The sequence below is a fragment of the Melozone crissalis genome, unplaced genomic scaffold (genome assembly GCF_028551555.1).
Source record: "Melozone crissalis strain CALT ecotype California unplaced genomic scaffold, PUWL_Pcris_2 ptg000045l_1, whole genome shotgun sequence".
Taxonomy (NCBI): Eukaryota; Metazoa; Chordata; class Aves; order Passeriformes; family Passerellidae; genus Melozone; species Melozone crissalis.
The window spans coordinates 6,481,771-6,501,916 of NW_026535823.1; the positions used below are offsets into that span (position 1 = coordinate 6,481,771).

General features: G+C 50.9%; 2 protein-coding genes across 5 annotated transcripts in view; one reads left to right on the forward strand and one right to left on the reverse strand.

Annotated features, from left to right (window-relative positions):
* Positions 1-16,058, forward strand: part of ASTN1 (astrotactin 1) — a 66,571-nt gene extending 50,513 nt beyond the window's left edge. For 2 of the 4 annotated variants that reach the window (XM_054286255.1, XM_054286256.1), the window contains exons 17-23: positions 82-350; positions 1,199-1,332; positions 1,689-1,840; positions 2,167-2,302; positions 2,412-2,512; positions 3,006-3,189; positions 7,972-10,328. In XM_054286255.1, the coding sequence (XP_054142230.1) occupies positions 82-350; positions 1,199-1,332; positions 1,689-1,840; positions 2,167-2,302; positions 2,412-2,512; positions 3,006-3,189; positions 7,972-8,206 (1,211 nt within the window). In that variant the 3' untranslated portion in view covers positions 8,207-10,328. Of the gene's footprint in view, positions 1-81; positions 351-1,198; positions 1,333-1,688; positions 1,841-2,166; positions 2,303-2,411; positions 2,513-3,005; positions 3,190-7,971; positions 10,329-15,164; positions 15,588-15,859 lie in introns of those variants that run through there. The other 2 variants (XM_054286257.1, XM_054286258.1) reach the window with 2 other exon arrangements.
* A 163-nt stretch (positions 16,059-16,221) lies between these two features.
* PAPPA2 (pappalysin 2) overlaps positions 16,222-20,146 on the reverse strand; it is an 87,857-nt gene continuing 83,932 nt past the window's right edge. Inside the window, exons 21-22 of the mRNA XM_054286254.1 lie at positions 19,441-19,539; positions 16,222-16,307 (exon numbers count right to left, since the gene is read on the reverse strand). Coding sequence (XP_054142229.1) covers positions 16,233-16,307; positions 19,441-19,539 — 174 coding nt within the window. The 3' untranslated portion in view covers positions 16,222-16,232. The remainder of the gene's footprint in view (positions 16,308-19,440; positions 19,540-20,146) is intronic.

The following is a 20,146-nucleotide window of genomic DNA, read 5'->3' on the forward strand; positions in this document are numbered from 1 at the left end:
AAGGCAGAGCTCTGGCCCCTCATATTCCATTACCAATGGCCTGGAGCCCACCCTGGTGTCACTTTTTCCCCCCTTCTGCAGGCAACTCTCCCTCGGACGAGTCAGAGGAGCGGGAGCGGGACCCCAAGGTGCTGACGTTCCCCGAGTACATCGCCAGCCTCTCGGAGTCGGGCACCAAGCGCGTGGCGGCCGGCGTGCGCATGGAGTGCCAGAGCCGCGGGCGCTGCCCCTCCTCCTGCCCGCTGTGCCACGTCTCCTCCAGCCCCGACGTGCCAGCCGAGCCCATCCTGCTGGAGGTCACCAAGGCAGCCCCTCTCTACGAGCTGGTCACCAACAACCAGACCCAGCGGGTGAGCAGCCACCTGGGCAGGAGCGGGGTCAGCCCTTGCCCCTTGGCCAGCCCTGCTCTCCAGGGTGCATGGGCTGTGCTGAGCCCACCAGGGGATGGATGAACACAAGTGGTGGTGGGATGGGAGTGCTGGGGAAGATGAAACAGGAAAGCTTTATAAATATGATTGCCTGGCAAAAGATTTTGAGAATATAGAAAGTATAAGTGAGATTGAAATGAAAGCAAGCTTTGAGATCCCTTCGTTACTGAACAATGGGAAAACAATGGTGTGGCCAGCTGAAGGTAATCCCCTTTTGATGGAACAACACCCTCTGCCTGCAGACAAGTCCAAAGGTCAGAGCAGACCCTACTAGCTTGGCAGAAAGGGTCCAAAGAGGAGTTTTTAGAGTTTAAAATGTAACACACTATAGTAATATAATGATTCTTATAGGCAGTATGTAAATGCTATAAGATTTGTATATTGTACTAAATTAGTTAGTGAGAATCAGAATATTCAAGACAGAAGAAAATTTATTGTATTGTAACAAAAACTTCGCTCTCTTACCCCTTTTACTCTCTAATGCTTTTGCTCTCTTACCATTTTATGCTCTTACCCTCTCATCCTCTCTACCCCTCTTTTCTCTGAGTCCTGCTCTGAGCTGTGGCTGGCAGCTCCAAGCAGGCCCCTGCACCCACGCCCTTTGCAATAAACCCCAAATCCCAAAAGGCCCCTGCACCCAGGCCCTTTGCAATAAACCCCAAGTTCCATGACCTGGCTGCAGAGATCTCTCATCTCTGTCTGTCCTACCCCCTGATGCTCCTACATGGGAGCTCACCTGCCAGTGCTCAACCCCTTCTCCTGTCCCCCAGCTGCTGCAGGAGGCCACCATGAGCTTGCTGTGGTGCTCGGGCAGCGGAGATGTCATCGAGGATTGGTGCCGCTGTGACTCCAGTGCCTTCGGGGCCGACGGGCTGCCCACCTGTGCTCCTCTCCCACACCCAATGTAGGTGCCCAGCCTGGCTCTGTGGTGTGGTGGCTCTGTGAAGGGGTGGTGATGGCCAGCAGTGGTGGCAGGAGGTGCTGGGGCTGTGTGCCTTTGTGGGGCAGGTTTGCAAACTGATGGGAATCGAGAGTGCAGAGTTGCAGTGTCTTTTCTGAGTTCAGCTGAGGACTATGGGGCTGGTTGTGGATCCATCCTGGTAAAGCAGCCCTAGGAAGGAGTCCTTTGGACCAGCATGCCCAGAACCTGGAGGGGAAAGGGAGGGGGAGTAATTTATATCCTGAGGTTGCTGTCTCCTGTGAGTTAATGGCTTTGAATCCCTTTTGTTGTGAGAAAGTAATGCAAAAACTGTCCCCCAGCCTGCGTCTCTCCACTGTGCATGAGCCCAGCAGCACACTGGTGGTACTGGAGTGGGGCCACTCGGAGCCCCCCATTGGGGTGCAGATTGTGGACTACCTCCTGCGTCAAGAGAAGGTCACTGACAGAATGGACCACTCCAAGGTGGAGACAGGTGAGCGGGGACTCCCCTGGTTCTCCAGGGACAGTGAGATGGAGGTGTTAGAAGAGAGCCTGTCTTTGTCTTTGCAAGGGGATGCTGCAACAAATCAAATATCCTGGGGAAGAGAGAGCAGCCCTTCTCCTGCCCACCACGCTGCAGAGAGGGGCAGCTCCATAGCATAGGGATGAACTTTTCTGGAAAAGCAGTGGGTCCAACTTGACACCAACTTCATGCCTTAGCCTTGTCCCCCTTTGGCACCAGGCAGTGTGGCAGCAAGGCACAGGCTCTCCACAGCCCCTGTGCCATCACCAGTGGCACATGCTCCCCTCTCTCCCTAGAGACAGTGCTGAGCTTTGTGGATGACATCATCTCTGGTGCCAAGTCCCCCTGTGCCATGCCAGCCCAAGTGCCTGACAGACTCTCCTCCACCATCTCCCTCATCATCCGCTGCCTGGAGCCCGACACCACCTACATGTGAGTGCCCTGTGCCAGCCCTGTGGCACTGCTGGCATCCTGATCCTGTTTGGTGCTCCTGTATTTCCATGTGGAGCCCAGAGCTTTGTTTTTCCCCCTTCTCATCCAGGTTCACGCTCTGGGGAGTTGACAACACAGGAAGACGTTCCAGGTCAAGTGATGTGACGGTCAAGACGCCGTGCCCTGTGGTAGATGATGTGAAAGCTCAAGGTGAGATGGAGGGAGCTGCTTGGGACAAGAGGGAGTTCCCCCTTCCAGCATGTTCCTGTGCATGTCTTGTGTCCTGGCTGTAACCTCTCCTTCACCCATAGTGGCCCAGGAGCTGCCACACAGTGTGCAGGGCTGAGATGGGGGGCTGCAGGAGGCACAGTCCTCTCTGCAAACAACAGTGAATAAATGGTGTTTCACTAACACTACCTGATGGCATCACCCAGTTATTTTCCTAATTAGACCAAACTGTGGGAAGCTAACCTGGACTGAGCCCAGGGAATGCCATCTAGTCTGTTGGGACCTTGTCCCTGGCCTGAGCCCAGGGAATGCCATGTAGTCTGTTGGGATCTTGTCCTGATGTGATGTAAATCATAACTCAGTGGACAAATCTTGGTTCTGGTCCTGGCTTCCCTAGAACTGAGCTTTACCCGTGGCAGGCTTTATTCATGCTTTTCCTTGCACCCCACTGAACACCCCCTGTCCTTCTGCCTAGAAATAGCAGACAAGATCTACAACCTCTTCAATGGCTACACGAGTGGCAAGGAGCAGCAGACAGCCTACAACACCCTGCTGGACCTGGGCTCCCCCAGCCTCCACCGAGTCCTCTACCACTACAACCAGCACTACGAGAGCTTTGGGGAGTTCACCTGGCGCTGTGAGGATGAGCTGGGGCCCAGGTAGGCTCGGGAGCTCAGCTGGATAAGCAGGCAGGCCTGCCCAGCAGCAGGCTTGTCCCTCAGGGATGGATAGTAGTCACCAGGAAGGCATCTCTTCAGCAAATCTCATGATATGATGATGGATGATAGACCTCAGAGTGTCACAGTGGGGTTTCTGTTTTGCTGGATGCTGTGCATGTGCAAGGACCACTAACAGGACAAGGTGGAAAGTGGTTGACTGTTGTCAACCCAACCCTGCTGTCCATCCCATCAGCCCTGTCCTGTCTCTGGAGTCTGGCCTGACATATTCATGCTATGCAGAGTGGCAAAAGGGTGGGATTCTCTTTATTCCTTCACAGCTGATGCCACAGGCAAAAAGGCAGAAGGTCTCGGAAAAATAACACACCTACAAGGGATGGAGATTGGATTCTGCTTTCTGCCTTTTCCTGGGCTTTGGCTTGAGCTGAATACACCTCTGTGTGCTGAACTCTGTCAGCCTGTGGTCCCCAGCAGGCAGAGGACTGACTTTAGGGCTGAATTGTGCATTTCCTCACTTTTGATCCACATCTGTGGTTGTGGGGGGGGGTGACACGAGTGTTTTTGGTGCCCAGGCAGTGCTTAGCTGCCACAGCAGGTTTTGGAGGAGGTTGTCCTGAGCTCTTCCTGTCTAAAATAGTCTCTTTGTGCCTGAGTAAGCACCGTGTCTTCTCTTCAGGCTTCTCCAGGTTGCTGAAGCCCCGCCAGCTGCCTGAGAATGTCCCAGGCTTGTGGAGATAGCCAGATGTTCCCTCCTCCCCATATCCTTCAACATCTGCTTTAGTCTGCGTGGTTTCCCAGGAATGTGGCTATTTCCAGTCAGTTCAGCAGGCTGGGCTGGGAGATTGCGTGTGCTGCAGTGGTGTTTCATAGCATCTGGCCTCCAAACAACCAGAGCTGTGACCTCATCTGGAAATCAGGGTTGCTTTCAAATCTACATCACCAAGAGCTCCTATATATGGAATTCATGGCCTCTGCCTTACACCGTGCCCCACCCCTCCTCTTGCTGGTCTCACCACTGTCTGTCTTCCAGCCCTGCTTCTCCAGGTGATCACTTGTGTACTTCTAGCAGAGGACAGGAGATTGCCCATGTACATTCTGTGTCCTCCAAACCTCTGCTAGGCAGTCAGAGAGACTCAGCTTGTGCCTATCTTGCACTTAGTGCTTTGGACTTGTCTCCTGGCACAGCTCTGGTGGGAAACTCTGAGGAGGCCCTCCATGCCCTGGAGTGGAGGTGGGGTCTCTTCTCTTTCCCCTTTTCCCATTTATGTCCTAAGAAATGTGAACTCTTTGAGGCACAACCTCAAAGCTCAGTAGGATCATTGCAGCACATGGAGTGTTTTTAGGGCAGAGGCTCCCAGCAGCTCCTCTGCCCAGGGCTGCCTCATTCCCCCGACACCCAGTGGGATCAGCAGGCTTGGACTTCAGTCTCACCTTTGTCTTGATCCCAGCTGTGGTGATGCCGCTCCGTCTCCATTTCCAGATGTGAAATCCAGCCCCAGTTTGCACAGACCATCTGACATCTGTTGTGGTGATTTGCATGAGGAACACATAAAATTCCTTACGTGACAGACTGGAGTCGTCACGGAGCCGATGCCCTCACCGAGGCTGAGCGCTGCCACTGCTGCTTCTGCTCCAGTGAGCACCAGCCGGGACACGGCATGGAAGCTGCCTCCTCGAGCCCCACAGGGCAGAGGCATTGCCATGGAGCAGCCAGGAATGCCACTGAATTACCCAAACGATGCCATTTTCTGTGTGCATCTACGAGCCAGAGGGTTAATTGCAGCCTCTGGAAAGGCTGGAGCGCTCGGGGTAGGATGACGCAAGTCACTGATGAAGTGTTTGCAGCTCGCGCTCCTTGGAAAGAGGCACTGAGGCAGCTGCAGCGGGCTCTGGTGATGACAAATCTTGGAAAGCAGACCTCCTGTTTGATCGTCTGCAAGGGCGAAGCACCCAGACTGGTGGTGACAGGACAAATCACTTGCAGATGACATTATTTAGCCAGCAGACAGTGTTTGTTTGACTGTTGCTGATGCTCCTTTGAAGTCGGGGATGCGGACCCACGCGACTGACTCTACCATGTCCCTCCTCCTCCACACGTCCAGGGCACCTCCTACTCTGCTCATTTGTGGCACACTCAGCTCCCTTCTTGGCAGTGCTGGCTGCTGGACCGAAGAAGCAGAACTTGTTGTGAGTGCACTGATAACTTGTCTGAGGCTGCGAAAGCAAATCGCTCCCTCATGGTCCAAGAAGGGCTGCAGAGTGTCCTGGTCTTTGCAGAAGGAAAGGAAATGGAGAAAAAAAGCAAGCAGTGAGTGGAAGTTGGATGTGATGCAAAGCCTAGTGAAGTCTGGTGGTGCCTATGGGCGTTGAGCCAAAATCTGTGGGATAATATCAGGCCTTCCTGTGAGAGTACCTGTAATGCTGGAGGAGGAGAGGCACTCGTGGCACCTTGCTTAGGTGTCAGATGCAGACACCAAGACAAGTGAGAGTTTGGCTGTTTTCCATGGCTGGCCAGCTTGGGTGGCTGTCTCCAGAGCCAAAACCATGCTAACCACCTTTTCCTCTCTGGCATGCCCTGGACATGCTCTGGGGTGACACTTGTCATGTGGCTGCAGAGCTGGACAACCTTTCAGTGGCTCCAGATTGCGCCCTTGGAGCTGCAGTCACATCCAAAGTTTTCTCTCCAGGAAAGCCAAGGTTGGCTCTGGCTGGGCTTGGGGTAAATTAATTCCTCTTCAAATAGCTCTCCCAATAAATTTCTGGCCTGGAGGGAGGTGTGGAGAGGCAGTGATGTTCCTTCATGGTTGGTACACATATCCTGGAGCTGTCAAACCAGCCCACCCTGCTTATCCTAAGTAAGAATGTCCAGTAAGAATGCGATTTTTTCCTTTCAAAATCATGATTTGTGACTGCTGCCAGTTCTGGGCTGAGCAGATGCTGAGTTAAAGCTAGTGAGGGGCTGTATCTTCTTTTCCTTGACTATTCTAACCCAGCAATTGACCTTGTAGCTGGGCAGGAAATTTATCCCAGCTCATCAGACACTTAAACTTTGGTCTGGGTTTCCAGGCACATGAGATAACTTCAAGATGCTTCATTTGAATCCATTGCCTCCACAGTGGCCACATTCCCTGGAGATCACCCAAAGCGTGAGACAAATTTAAAATGAACACAATGTGTTTTATCTGTACAAACTGATTTTCTTGATAAAAACATTAGAAGCACAATTTTAAGAGGACAAATTTTAAAAGAACACAGCTTAGATCATGTTTGGCCATGATCCTCTGTGCTCTTCCAATATCTCAGCCAATACAAGAGGCTGGTGATTTAGCACTTCCTCACTACCAGGACAAGCCTGCGCTGAGGCTATGATGCCCTGGGTGTGCTGGATGTCTCTTGCAGAAGATGGATTCATCCTGGAGCTGCTCTGCCTCTGTCACCTGACCTGCTCTCAAGGCTGCCTTGGCGGGGTTGTGGCTCTTTACAAGCTGCTGCTGCAGTGATTTGCCTTTCCTCATCTTGCTCTCCAAAACTGGAAGATACAAAGTGCACATGAAAAGAACCAGGGAGCTCTGCCACATCCCCTGCTCTCTCAGAGCTTTTTGGATGGGTTTGATGTGTGCTCCAGTGTATCCCTTCTGGTTTGCAGGGTCTCCTGTCCATTTTTCCTAAGCTATTCCTAAATATTGTGAGTCATGTAGCAGGAGTGTCATTCACTGTACTTATATCTTATATGGATCATAATTCTTACCTCACCTTCAACCTTCCATACAGACCCTCACAAGCCAGGCATGACACTCTGGTTTGGATTTTTTTTTTCTTTAAATCTCCCTCTTCTTCAGTGGTATCCTGTCTTGCTGCTTGCAATACTGTGTGCATTTCTGGCACTGGAGAAGTTGAGGATGCCCCATTCCTAGAAATGTTCAAGGCCAGGCTGGGACTTGGAGCAACCTGGTCAAGTGGAAGATGTCGCTGCCATGGGACAGGGGAGTGGAACAACATGATCTTCAAGGTCTTTTCCAACCAAACCATTCTGTGATTCTGTGATTCCTACACCAAGCCATGAATGACCAGTATAGCTCCTGAATATGCAGCACATGCACTTAATGGAGAGGACACACGTGGTGACACTGTTCTGGGCTGGCCATATATGTCATGCCTGACACTTCTTAGCTTTTATCCCCACTGCCTACAGTGCTATTGGCTCTGTTTCCCATCCTGTAATATTTGGGATCCAGTAGCTGCAATAGTGACTGGTGGTGCCACTTGAGTCCTTGGTGCTGTCCACCCAAAGGGTGCTGGGGGTTTCACAGCTGCACCTGTGACTGTCTCCTTAATAAACTCTCAGCAAACCTGGCCTTGTTGTGTGAGTGGTACAGGGTGGAAGAAGAAGAGGGGACAGGACAGGGAAGTGTGAGTCCCAGGACCAGTGCAGCAGGTCCAGCACCGCCCCCATGGTGACATGGGCATCTCTGCCCTGGGTAGGGGCTGTTCTCACATGGATTTAGCTGGCAGTGCTGCCTTGGGAATGGTGTGTCCCCACAGCCCCACCATCCCTCCTTGTCCTGGCAGCTCCTTACAGCTGCTCTTGCATTATCTCTTTTCCCTCCAGGAGCTCCCGTGGTGTCCTTAACTGTCTTTACTTTTCTCTCCTCACTCATTCCTCCCGCCCTCCCCGCCATCCTCTCCGTGGTGTCTCCATCACCCCTGCCACTCCTCGCTGTCCACTGCCCCCCTGGCATCTCCCCTCGCCTGCCCTCACTGCAGGAAGGCTGGCCTCATCCTCTCGCAGCTGGGGGACCTCAGCAGCTGGTGCAATGGCCTCCTGCAGGAGCCCAAGATCAGCCTGCAGCGCTCCTCCCTCAAGTACCTGGCCTGCCGCTACAGCGAGATCAAGCCCTATGGGCTCGACTGGTCGGAGCTCAGCCGCGACCTCAGGAAGACGTGCGAGGAGCAGACGCTGAGTGTCCTGTACAATGACTATGGTGACAAGGACTACTGAGGCTTCTGGGCACCTGCTCTCAGGCTGGCCTTCCCATGGGCCTTCCTGGGGGTTTTACACATGGACCCATGGAGGGGAGGGTGTCGCTGATGTTTCTGGAGAATTTGGACTGGGGAGCAAAACCGGCTGCTCTGTGCAGGACTGACTCAGTATTAGTTTCTTCTTCAACTTGGCCAAAAGCCTTTCTAGTTAGAAGTCTTGTGGGACCCAGTTTTCTTGGTTTTGTTTTATTCATTTTGCCAAGAGGTTCCTCAGCATTGGTGGAGAGGGCAGGCTGGGAGGGCACAGCCCTCTTCTCCTGCCCCATCCCTGCTCCGGCTGTGGGGACTGTCTCCAAAGGTGGGCAACACCAGTTGTGGGAGGAACATGGTGACACAGCCAGGATGGGAGAGCAGGTGATGCAGGCAAAAATGGAGGCAGGACATGCAGGTCAGGTTGAGATGCTTATGGTTATGGCTGAGCTGATCAGCCACTGGGAGGCCAGCAGGGTTGGGATGGGGTTTTTTGCAATTGTAAAACATGAGGTCAGCGTGAGACCTGAGAGAGAGCAATGGTGCTGTTGGTGGGCAAAGCTGGTGTGATGTCATCAGCTGGGGTGAAGAGGCAGGGGCATTGTGACCCCATCTCCTCAGGTTCTTCTGCCATGGCCACAACCCACATGTGCTCCAAGATGCAGAGTCCTCCAGAACAAAAGCAGCTTGGCCTCAGGGCCAGTAGTCAGCTGGACATCATGAGCTTTCTTCTTGAGGGACCACATTCCTTGGAAGTCAACCTTAAAATCCTTTCTATTTTTTTTTTTACCCACTCTAATAAAAACTTAGCAGCAACATCAAGCTGCTGCTGAGGAGAACTCAGCTAGGAGAGCAGCAGCCAGATGACACAGACAAGATGTTCTGCACCAGACACTTGCAGCTGTGGGATAGCCAGGCTCTGGCTCTGGTTGGTGAGGGGAGAGGGATGCAAGGTACCCCAATGCCTTGGTGCAGGATGGTGCTGAAGGTTCTGATCCCAGAGAGGGCATGGAGGACAGGCTTCTGGGGGTATTGCTTGCCTGTGTCCAGGCTCACATCTGCCTCTTCCTCTGGTAACTTTTTTTTTTAAAGCTCGAGAGCTGGGGTTGTACTGGGACACTGGGTTTGGTTTGGAGTAAACGATTCTCCAAATCCCTGTCCCTGCTGATGATGTTGGAGGCAGAAAACAGGTTCCTTTTAGCTTCAGCTTCCTGCCTGGTTTGCAGAGGAGGCACCTCTGGACTTGCCAGCTGTGCACCTTTGATCTAGACAAGACCAGAGCCCTACAGTGGGATTTTTATGATGCCTCCAGAGAGAAATTTCCTTTTCATTTTTTTCAGTCTTGGCAGGAACAGTCTTCAGCCTGTCTCATATGATTTTCTGCCTCATTCCTCCTCCTATCTGCCAAGGACATGGCTTGAATATTTGTGTGGTGCTGAGAGGGAGGCGGCTGCGCTCTGCACCCCATCACTGCCGACAGCGCTGCAGCACCAGATTCTCTCAACAGCAGCTCAGTATCTTCCTGCAGGACCACACTGTGCTTTGCTCTCTCCTTCTCATGGGCAGATACCTCTCCAGGGGCAGCTGGCCTGGACTGGGGAGCTGCTGGGAGCAGCCACCGTCAGTCAGTATGACCTGGGCATCCCTGTGTCATTGCTGTATTGTGTGTCTGGCAGGGGTCATCAGACAAACGTTTGCTCTGTGCAAGAAGGAAGTCTCCTGGATCCTTTTGGATTTTTCTCATGTGTTTGTCCTTATATTTTGATGTGCCTGATGCTGCCAAGGGCTTAGGGCTCAGAGTGAGACCAGTGCCACCTCCACGCACAGGTATAGATGGGCAGGTGATCTGTACTGAGTCATCACTCCTTTTCCTTTTAGCGAGACTCGTGGCCAAGACACTTCTGTTTATCCTTTTGCTTATCCCAGCAGATGCTGAGACAACTTTTAACTTCCAGCCAGGCAGCCATCCAGCCATGGGCAAAGGGCACCTCTGCTCAGCGCCTCGAAGGGATGTTTGAAGGAAGGCTGCTCTGGCCCAGACACCAGCTGGTTTCTCGCCAAGTAATACCACGTACATGGCCTTTATGTGAAATGCAGACTGTTTTCCTTTGGGTAGCAGACTCCTCTCTTTTATTGCTTACTAGGTGCAGCAGCAAGGACAGGAGCAGTGCTGTCTGCCAGCCACTCGCTGTGACACTGCCAGGAAAACCCTGCACACCCCATGCATTCACACCTGCCTAGGTTACTTTTTCATCTGGCCCCAAGATTTACACCGAGGCTCTGCAGATATTTCTCTTCTGCTTCTGTGCTGACACTTCAAAGCCCTTGCATGGGCAACCAAAGCCCTGCAGCATCATCAGCCAGCTGGGCTGGGCTCTGCTCCATGGGTCCTGGCTTCTCCATGGGCTGGGCTTTGGAGAGTGAGGGGAAAGCCATCCCTCCTTTGGGGTCCTTTGGCAGCACCCTTGCACAGCTGGATGGGGCTCAGCACCCTCACCCTGTGGCAGACTGTGCAGGCTGCTGGCAGGGCTGTGCTCTGATGATTTGCCCACCGTGGTGCCCCTGCAGCTGCTGTGCTGGCAGGGCCTGGCAGCCTGGCACGTCTGTGGGGCCATTTTCACAGTGACCCTGGCTGTGTGAGGGCTTCCTGCTTGGTTTCCTCACTCTAGCTTTGCAAGTCAGAACCTTGCCCAAGCTTGGATTTTCTTGCCCAAGTCTCTCAGCTACCACACGAGTCCCTCTCAGACAAATGCCAGCAGCCACCATGGGGTACCAGACCAATCCAGCATGGGGGCTGACCTGGCCTTGGTGGGATGTGCTGTGTGGGGCTTGCTCACCCAAAACAGGCATGCCCTGGTCTAGTGGAAGGTGTCCCTGTCCACGGCAGCAGGGTTGGTACCCAATCCTCATTAAGGTCCCCTCCTACCTAACCCATTCTGTGTCTCTGATTCCTGCAGAACTGACACCACCCACATCTGCTGCAGGGTCCTACTGTTGGGCCTGCACAATATTTTCTCTCTTGGACTCCTGATTCTTCCCAAACTGCCAACAACAGGAGAACTGCTTTCCAACCATTTCTGCAACCTCCTTCACCCCCCCCTGCCTTTTCTTTTTGTTTTATTTCTGCATTAATGAGCAATCATTCACCTGAGATGAACCTCTGGGTCGTTAATTCTTCTTTGCTGCGTCTGTACCTCTGTAATAGCATTACTACCTTTTCCTTGTCGTGGAGTTATTTAACATATAAAACAGTTTGGTCCTTTTCTTTACAAAGATGGCTACAATTCATGTTCCTTGATGTTCTATTAAACCTCTAATGTGACGTTTTACTACTGTAGATTGAAAGTAGGGTGCTTTAGGGTGAGATAGCCATGTGGCAAGAAATACAAAACCCTTCTGGATTACTTTAAAAAAAAAGAATTAAAAAAAAAGGTTTTAAACAACAGCAACAAAAATCATTGTACCACTATGTAAAACTCCAGATGATAATTTAACTGACTATTAAAAGGAGCTGTTAGTAATCCCTGGCTCTGGCAAACTGGAGTGTTTGTTTATAGTTTTGGTCCAGTTGATGTCATCTTTGGTTGCAGATGAAACACTCTCAGGCTTTGAACTTGGGTGAGTCTTCACACAAGTTTAGCATTAGCCTGTCTGCCCACTGGGTTAGCCAAGTCCCAAACCACTCAGCACACACAGATGGAGCCGTGTCCTGAGCCCTGTCCTGCCCACCTGCTCTGCTGGACGTGGGAAGGTAAAGATGTCTCCGGCCATCCCTTTTTTGGGGAAAAAACTGCATTTACACATCCTCAGCAAGGGTCTCTCAGCCCTTGATTTGCAAACCTACGCAGAGGCTGGGAACTTGGAAGCAGAGTCCAAAAAAGCCAATTTTTTGTATATAAGGTGATTTGCCCACCTTTTAGCCATTCTTTTAGTATATTAGGTAGATGAGATGGTGCTGTCTGGTGATCAACAACCTCTGGAGAATGTCCTGGTCCATCTGGCAGACTTTTGACAGAGGACTAGCAGCAACATGAGTATTAATGTCCCACAAAGAATGTGAAAAGCAGTGCCTGAACAGAGGTGAGATCTGCAGAAGATGCCAAGAGCCACTTACACTGCTGTGTTGTGTCTAATGGTCAGGCCATCAGGACTTACAAGGACAGGTCCCATGGCCAAGCCCAGTGTGCATTGCCACCTGCCCTGCCAGATGGGTGGAAGACCCAGGGAGAGCCTGGGCAGACAGACAGGCAGACAGGCAGGACACTTGGGAGGGACACAGGGGGGGGTTTAGGGACTATAGCACACAAATCCATAGGAAACCAGACTTCATCAAGTCTCATGGAACAACTTGATTTTTTTTTCTTTTCCCAGTGCTAAATTGCAGGAAAATAAGCTAAAAATACTCCCAATACTTTCCTTCTGCGATTTTCCATGCAGTTAACCACCATCTCATTGCACAATAAGCTGTGGCTATAGAGTGAGATGGAGGAGGAGGAGGAGGAGGAGGAGGAGGAGGAGGAGGAGGAAGAGGAGAGGGTCTGTGTGGCAGCAGGGTGTGCAGCTGCAAGCCTAAATTGCTGTGTCAATATCTCAGCACAGCTGGCTCATTACAAAATCATCTCAGGGGTCATCTGGTTTGCAATCCACGGGGGTTTGGAGAAAGCCACCCCAAAAAAAGGGTGAAGTGGACTGCAAAGGGTGCATCACCAACTCATTGGTAGGTTTTTAGGAACGTTTTGGTAAAGTGTGTGTGTGTTTTGGAGGGTTGCTGTTGGGTCCTCTGCCTGACTTGGGGAGCTTTGCCCTAGAGAGGACATTTGATGTCAATGTTCCTCCTCTGGAACTGAGTCCCTGTGCAAAGACCAGACATGATGAAAAGACTGAGGAGCATCAGAGATGGCTGGAGGAAGAAGAGTGGGGTTTAAACACAGGGCAAGGGCTTTTTGGTGTTTCTCAGACCACAGGTAAAAAATTTACCTGGTCACTGAAGAAAACAAGGTAAAAAAAATTCCCCAAATCTTAAAGCAACTTTATTGTCTTGGGTTTTAACTTTCTTGCCAGGATTTCACAGGGTCTCTGGCTCTAGTGTGGGCCACCTTCTGCTCCCTATCACCAGGGATGTGAACATACACACACAAACACACACATTTCCCTTTATTTTAAGTGGATTAATTATAGAAGGTGTCCAGTTTGTAGTACAACCTGGAGAAGACCTTCTGTAAAAGTGTTCTTGCAGCTGGTGGCACAGTAAAAGCTGCCTGGGTGGCAGCCTTGAATTATGAGGTGGCATTGGAGGTGAGTGTCCCCCCACACCCCAAAACCCAAAGGAAATCTCCCGTTGGGCTGTGACAGTTCTGGGAGAGTCTCTGACTTGGGAAGAGGAGAGTATGTTGGACCAAACCACCTCCCTGGCCCCCTTTTGGGTGAATCAAAGAGGCAGGAGAGATGGAGGATGAGAAGATTATTTATTTTTCATAGATTTTTATAAAAAATAATTATCAAATACAAAAAAATAAAAATAGCAGCAGCCTCCATTGTGAATAAAACCCTAAAGGGGACAAAAACCGCTCAGTGTCGCTATAGAAGAACAATATTTCAGTATGTAGAAGCTGTCTGGTCATAAGAAGCACAAATGTCTACCAGCCAAGCCAGCACTTCCTGTCCCAACCCCCCAGTTCCCCTGTCCATCTGTGGGGCACAGTCCCTTCCCTGCACACACAGGTGAGCAGAGGAAAAAAACAGGATTTTCATGCCAAAAGGATACAAATTTGGTACATAAACACATAGGAGGCATCCAGGTAATGCTGAGACCCGGCAGGGAAGGGTTTGTCATGGCAAAAGATGCTGAAATTCTGCTTCTGGATGTGATGCTCATCCCATGTCCCCACCTGTGGGGGCTGCCAGAACCCCACTTCTGCTGTGTTGGAAGTCCTGGATCTCCCCTTTTCTGCACTGGTGGAGCAGCACAGGCTGCCCAAGCTGCACATCCTGGGGTGGCGGGCAGCTATTATTATTTGAATTTCCTTGGGTTCCTTGAGGGTTGTTTTTTAATTGAAAAGTGGATATCTGACAAGATATTGCTGCTATTTGCCCAAGTGACAGTGAATTCTGGGGCGGTGTCCCTTGTGCACGATGAGAACAAAAGTGTCAGTGTCCCAAGACACTGACTCAAATCTCTGCCTAGGCCAGGTGGATGGGGACACTTGGGGTCAGGAAAGGGCTTGGAGAAGGACAAGGCATCTCCTGCCTGGATGCTGGTAGGATGTCCAAGCACCTCTGCCCCTACTTGGGTCCTCAAGTAAAACACAAGCATAGGAAATTCCTGACAAAATAGGATGGGGTAGAGCTAGTGGAAGCTCTGTTTCCAACGATGCCTTGAAAATTCCTGGTCTCTCCACACCGTGTCACCCTCTCTCCACCACTCCTTCATCAGACAAACTCTGGCTGGAAGCCTGTATCCAGCAGCACAGGCCATGCAGCAGGACAGAGCCTGGAGTCCTTTGGTCCCAGCCTGTGCTCACCCGGGGACACTGCCATCAGTTCCCACTCTGTGGTCCCTTCTCTGCTCTCCTCTCCTCTTTCTACCCCTTTTCTCTGCCTCTTTACAGCACAAAACCATCAGTGATAATCCCAGCTGGAGCCAGGCACCTTCCCTATTGCTGCCTTTATGCATCTGGGTCCAAGCTGAGCTTCTGGGAATTAATTATGGGGCCAGTTTCTTGCTGGGCTTCTTTGAGCCCAGAACTGAATCTGCAGATTTTCACTTAGTGCCTACAGGAGCAAGAGCCTCTAGGAAGTCAGCAACTGTATGTCCAGCCTGAGGGGCTGGGACAGAGATAAGAATAAGGAATACTAATACTAAGGAAAATCTCAATGAGAAAAGATAATTCTCAAACTCTCCTGACAGGTTGTTTGTTTTTTTTTTTTTGGTCCTTTTGGCACTACAGAGCCTAGTCTCCTCTGAGAGCTGCTGACAACACAACTCAGTTGGAGCTCAGATGTGAGGGAAAGAAGAAGGACCACCACAGCATCCTTCATTCAAGCATCACACAGCTACACTGGTTTGGCTTCTACACCCAGCTGGGTGTGCAGTGGCTGGGGGAGTGAGACAGAGAGGGAGAACGCTGAGTCTTTGCTCCTATTGACCATGCAGTCATCCCCATGGACACATAACCCTGCCAGAGAGCTCTAAAATAATGTGTGATGGATGCCTGTGGTACCCTTGGAATCTGTTGTGCTCACTGGGATGATTCAAGGGCACAATAACATTTTTTCTCAACCCCACAATCCTGATCCAGATCCACGCCCTAAGAACAAGGCAAAGCACTGGCAAATACCAAGGGCAAAGCTTGGTCCCTGCCAGATGCCCAAATCACCATAAGGTAGGAGCCTCCCTGCCTGCCATGGTCTGGCTGTTTGGCTTCTCTCTCCGTCCTCCTTCCCGCTCAGCAAGGAAGGGGAAAATCCCTGCTCCTCCTGCCCTGACCTGTGCTTTTCCCAATGGTTTGTACTTCACAGCAGCATGGGTGTGTGATAAAGGATACCCTTTCTCAGCTTCATCGAGAGCAAAGAAAATATAATATATATTTATATATATATTATATATATGTATATAGATATAATTAAGTTTAAATATTTGCAGAGAGATCACAACTACCTCGACCTTGCTAAAAGAAGTCTGTACAGCAGAGAGGGGTGAATAGTGACAAAGACAGACACCCAGGAGCCGCACCAGGACACACATCCATGGCAGCCCCCGGGCTCCCGGCGTGGACGGGCCCTGGCCCAGCGTGTGGCTGAGGCGGCCCCAGACCGCGGCCTGAGCGCCTCGTGTGGCTTCTGGAGGGAGCAGCGACGGCGAGGGGGCCCCAGCCCGCCCTCCGGGGCTCCTCGGTGGCCTGGAGCCGTCCCCTGAGCCGCAGCCGCCATGCCCCGCCCGGCTCTCCCTCACGGCCCCGCCGCCGCCCCTCGGCTCCCCCGGCGCTGCCTGACCCAGACAGGCCCTCATGGCGCCGCTACTGGTTCTCCTCGGCCGCCGGGTCGCGGCAGGTGCACTCGTCCTGGTCGCAGTCGGCGGCAAACGGGATCACCTGGGGAGCAAAGTGTCATGTGTCATGTGTCGGAAATCAGTACATCCCTCCGGGTGTCCAGAGTTGCCGGGGTCCCTGTCAGGGGGCTCGGAGACCCTGGCATGCAGCCCAGAGCACCTGTGGATTTGATTATGACCCCTGGAGCAAATTACCAGCTTCATATGAGGACCTGAAAGTCACAGAAGTTTAAATAGCATAACAATAATATTATCACAGGATGAAAATGTCGATTTTAGGATTTTTGGAATGGGGGTTATGGGGACAAGATGGAGGAACTTGGGTGTAGCCTTTCTTCTTCTTCTTGGTCTCCATCTTCTGCAGTGATGTTGGCACTTTGGGATTGGTTTAGAATAGAAGCTCACTGTCTAACATAGGTGATAGGTATTGGAAAGCAATTGTAAATATGTTATACGTAGTTTGTAGTATAAAAAGACAACACTGCCCCGGGGACGGTCAGAGTGCCTGTGGCTGTCCTGCTGAGCAGATCTCGGCTGGGCAGAAAGAAAATTTTATAGATAAGATATAATAAACAAACTTCAAGACCGAAAACTGAAGAGCTCTGACTCGTTCTTTGGATGCGTGGACTGAAACAGAGACCTTTCACACATCTCAGGGCAGCAATGAACAACTAAACTCCGAGAGTCATGTAAAGTAATTCATGCTGAGATGGAAAATGCATGAAATAAAAATTGTAGAATAAATTAAACATCCAATGAGCCTCTGACCACAGAGACAGATTACCACACCAACGTTGCGAAACTCTTGGTGGCAGTGGGAATGAATGCCTTGTTAACAAAAAAAGAACATGGCTGGTGCGGAGATGGGCTTCCCCTGGAACCACCAAGGATGATCAGCACTTGATAAGCATCATCAATCAAGATAACCAAAGTCGTCAAAAACATACATCTGAATACACGACTTCTGATATGATCAGCGCCCACCACCACCCAAGAAACAGCAATTGTCCAGCCCTGCACAGTAAAAAGAAACTTCATACATATGTGGGGTGACAAAAGAAATCGGGGCACCTCTGCCTCAGGCATACAAAACTGTATAAAACAGCCCCACTGGAAATGGCATTGGTGAACAGAAGGATATCCAAAGCAATAGAGGCTGGATCTAAGTTCACGCAGCGCAGATCCCAGGCCCAACGCTGTCTCTTTGGCTGTGGTTTTTGAGGACTGTATTTTGGTCACAGAAATAAAATCTTTATTAATTTGGCTTTCTCGTTGATCATTTATAACAAAAGGGACAGCTCAGCTCCAACCTGGGACACCTCTCTGCCCTCCTAAAGGACCTCTCCATGCTGCTGTGGACAAACAGACATTTTGGGCCATGCCCTGTTGTTTGGCACTGCCAGGCTCTCCGCTCACTGAGGAATGGGCTCTGATACAACCTGTCCCTAGCTGAGTTCTGTTCTTAGCCTTTTCCTTTTTGTTAATGTGTTTAGAATTTTGCAGCCAATGGTCGGGTTGAATCTTGTGCCCCAAATGTCAAACCCTGGGAAGAAGTGTCCCCTGATGGGTGTAAGAGATTCAGATTAGGCCTGGCAGTGGTGAGGCACCTCCCCACTGAAGTTTTACTTTGGTCTAATAGTTTCAAAATTTTATTTTTTACTATTAGAAAACCCCCTTCATCCATATCTGTGGACCTGTCAGCTACTCCTGGCTCTTCCAGCAAAACACAAAGACAACAGAGCCTTGTTTTCTGCAGCTCTTAGAGGAACTCAACCAAGCTCTCAGCTGCAAAGCTGACCTGCACACTGCCCAAGGTGGGTGCAGTGTCCTTGTGCATTGTGGATTGAGGAAAGCCAGGCAGGATGGAAGCTCTGTGAGCAGGAACAGCCTTCCATGGGGCAGGCAGTGGGTTCACCTAGGGCCACTCACAAGCTGTGCAGCTTTGAGACACCCCAGGTGCAGGTTCACATTACTTTCTCTACAATAACTGCATATGACAGAGCAAGCCTGTGTCCCCTTAGCTGCTGGTAGCAGAGAAAGGAGGGAGGGCATACACTGAGCAGCTGACTCCTGGTTGACAGTGGCCTGGTAATGAGCCATGGGAGCCGAGAAAACAGTTTTCTTCAGAGGTTTTATACACACCAGGCTTAGAGCCAGGAGTTTTTCTTACTGTGAAAACATTTGATATTTCACAGACTGGATCAGCAAAGGAAGGGCTGGAGTGCTTTGGGGATTTTTTGATGTTTAAACCCTGTATTTCTCCATCTGCCTTAACAGGGATGTGCTGGAGGCTTGTTGAGCAGAAGATCTGGGAACCTATGGGGGATGCAAGCTGGGTCTGGGAGCCATGGGACTGAACCCCCCCCACTTTCTGCTGTGAACCCATCCTTTATTTTGGCCATGCTTTGCTCTGAGATGTCATGATATTGTTGTGGGGATTTCACTCATCACTTGGGTGTAAAGCCTCTTCTTTCCTATCTCAAGTGGATCTTCCCAGGATTTTATTTTTCCTTTTCTCTGTGTATGTATGCATGATGAAAGGAGAAATGATTCAAGCTCCACAACAAAGATGAGAAGATCCAAATTCACATATTTTCGCAGTGAGAAATTATTTCATGCCCTGTGATTTGTTTTGCTGTTGGATATGATTAGGAAGAATGGGCTGTGAGTGCTGGATAGCAAGTTAGGTGGGAGGGAAGATTGTGATGGGAGACAAAGAAGGGTCTGTGCAACCCCAATGCCAAGTTGCTGCCTCTATACTATTCTTCCCTCCTTAGAGAGGGAGGAAAACATCACTTGTAGCAGATGCCAGTGGATCATAGCAAAAATCCCCTGAGACAGCTCAATTACACAAGGTGACTTCTGACTCACCATGTCCTATGGAAGTCATTTCTCTGGGACATGTTTCCCAAAACGAGAGGAAATCCCATGAACCTCAGTGGGAGCTGGGCTGAGGTTTCAATCCCACTGGCCTGAGTCCAAACTCCACTCTTAATCAGAGCGATGCTGTCCATCAGCTTCAGCTGGCTTTGGTTTAGAACCGTGCGTTTGTTCTCCGTTCATGGGAGAGTTACACTGCAGGCTCGGTTCCACAGCCAGCAAAGCCAAAGAACATAGCTAGCAGTCACCCCTGAATCCACAGATGCCGGCCAAGGGCACGGGAGGTGCTCTCTTACCTTCCTGGAGGACAGGGTGGAGGAGCAGCAGTCCCCGCCGTCATACTGGCAGTACGCCCGGTTGTTGATGGTGTCGCACCAGCCGTCTGCTTGGAAGGGCTAAGGCAGAGGAAGAAGGCTCTGTGAAAGATTGTTCAAAAGCATAAGGTTGCCCCCAAAAGAAGAGGTCCCAGGTCCTCAGCAAGGCCAATTTCCACCGTACACAACCCCCTCCTCAAAGTCAAAGGGCACCAGATGTCCCAGCTGGTGTGGATGGAGCAGCAAGTGCTCCAAGGGCAGCAGCTAGGGAATCGTGGAATTGTGTCAGAAGTGTTAAATGGCATGAGCAGCCATTCAGAAAATCAGTTTATTGTTGTTTAATTACATGAGTCATCTGATCAGAGAAGCAACTGGGGCTGAGGAGCAGCCAGCGATGGCTGAAGAACTGTCCTGTGCAAGGGCTGCGACCAGCGCCATGCACGGGAAGCACTCACAAGGAGGCATCAGGAGTCGTCAGCAGCCAAGGTTTATTTATCACAGACCTACACCAGCACTGCCAAGCAGCCACTGAACCAGCTACAGGATGGAGAAGCCATTTCTTCATAGAGTGATTAGTAATGAACTGCTTCTTTCACTGTGGGATCTGTGATTGTACTTACTGGCCCAGCAACCATGGCTGACTTCCAGGATGTTTTCCATCAGAATCTTGGAATCATTGAATGGTTTT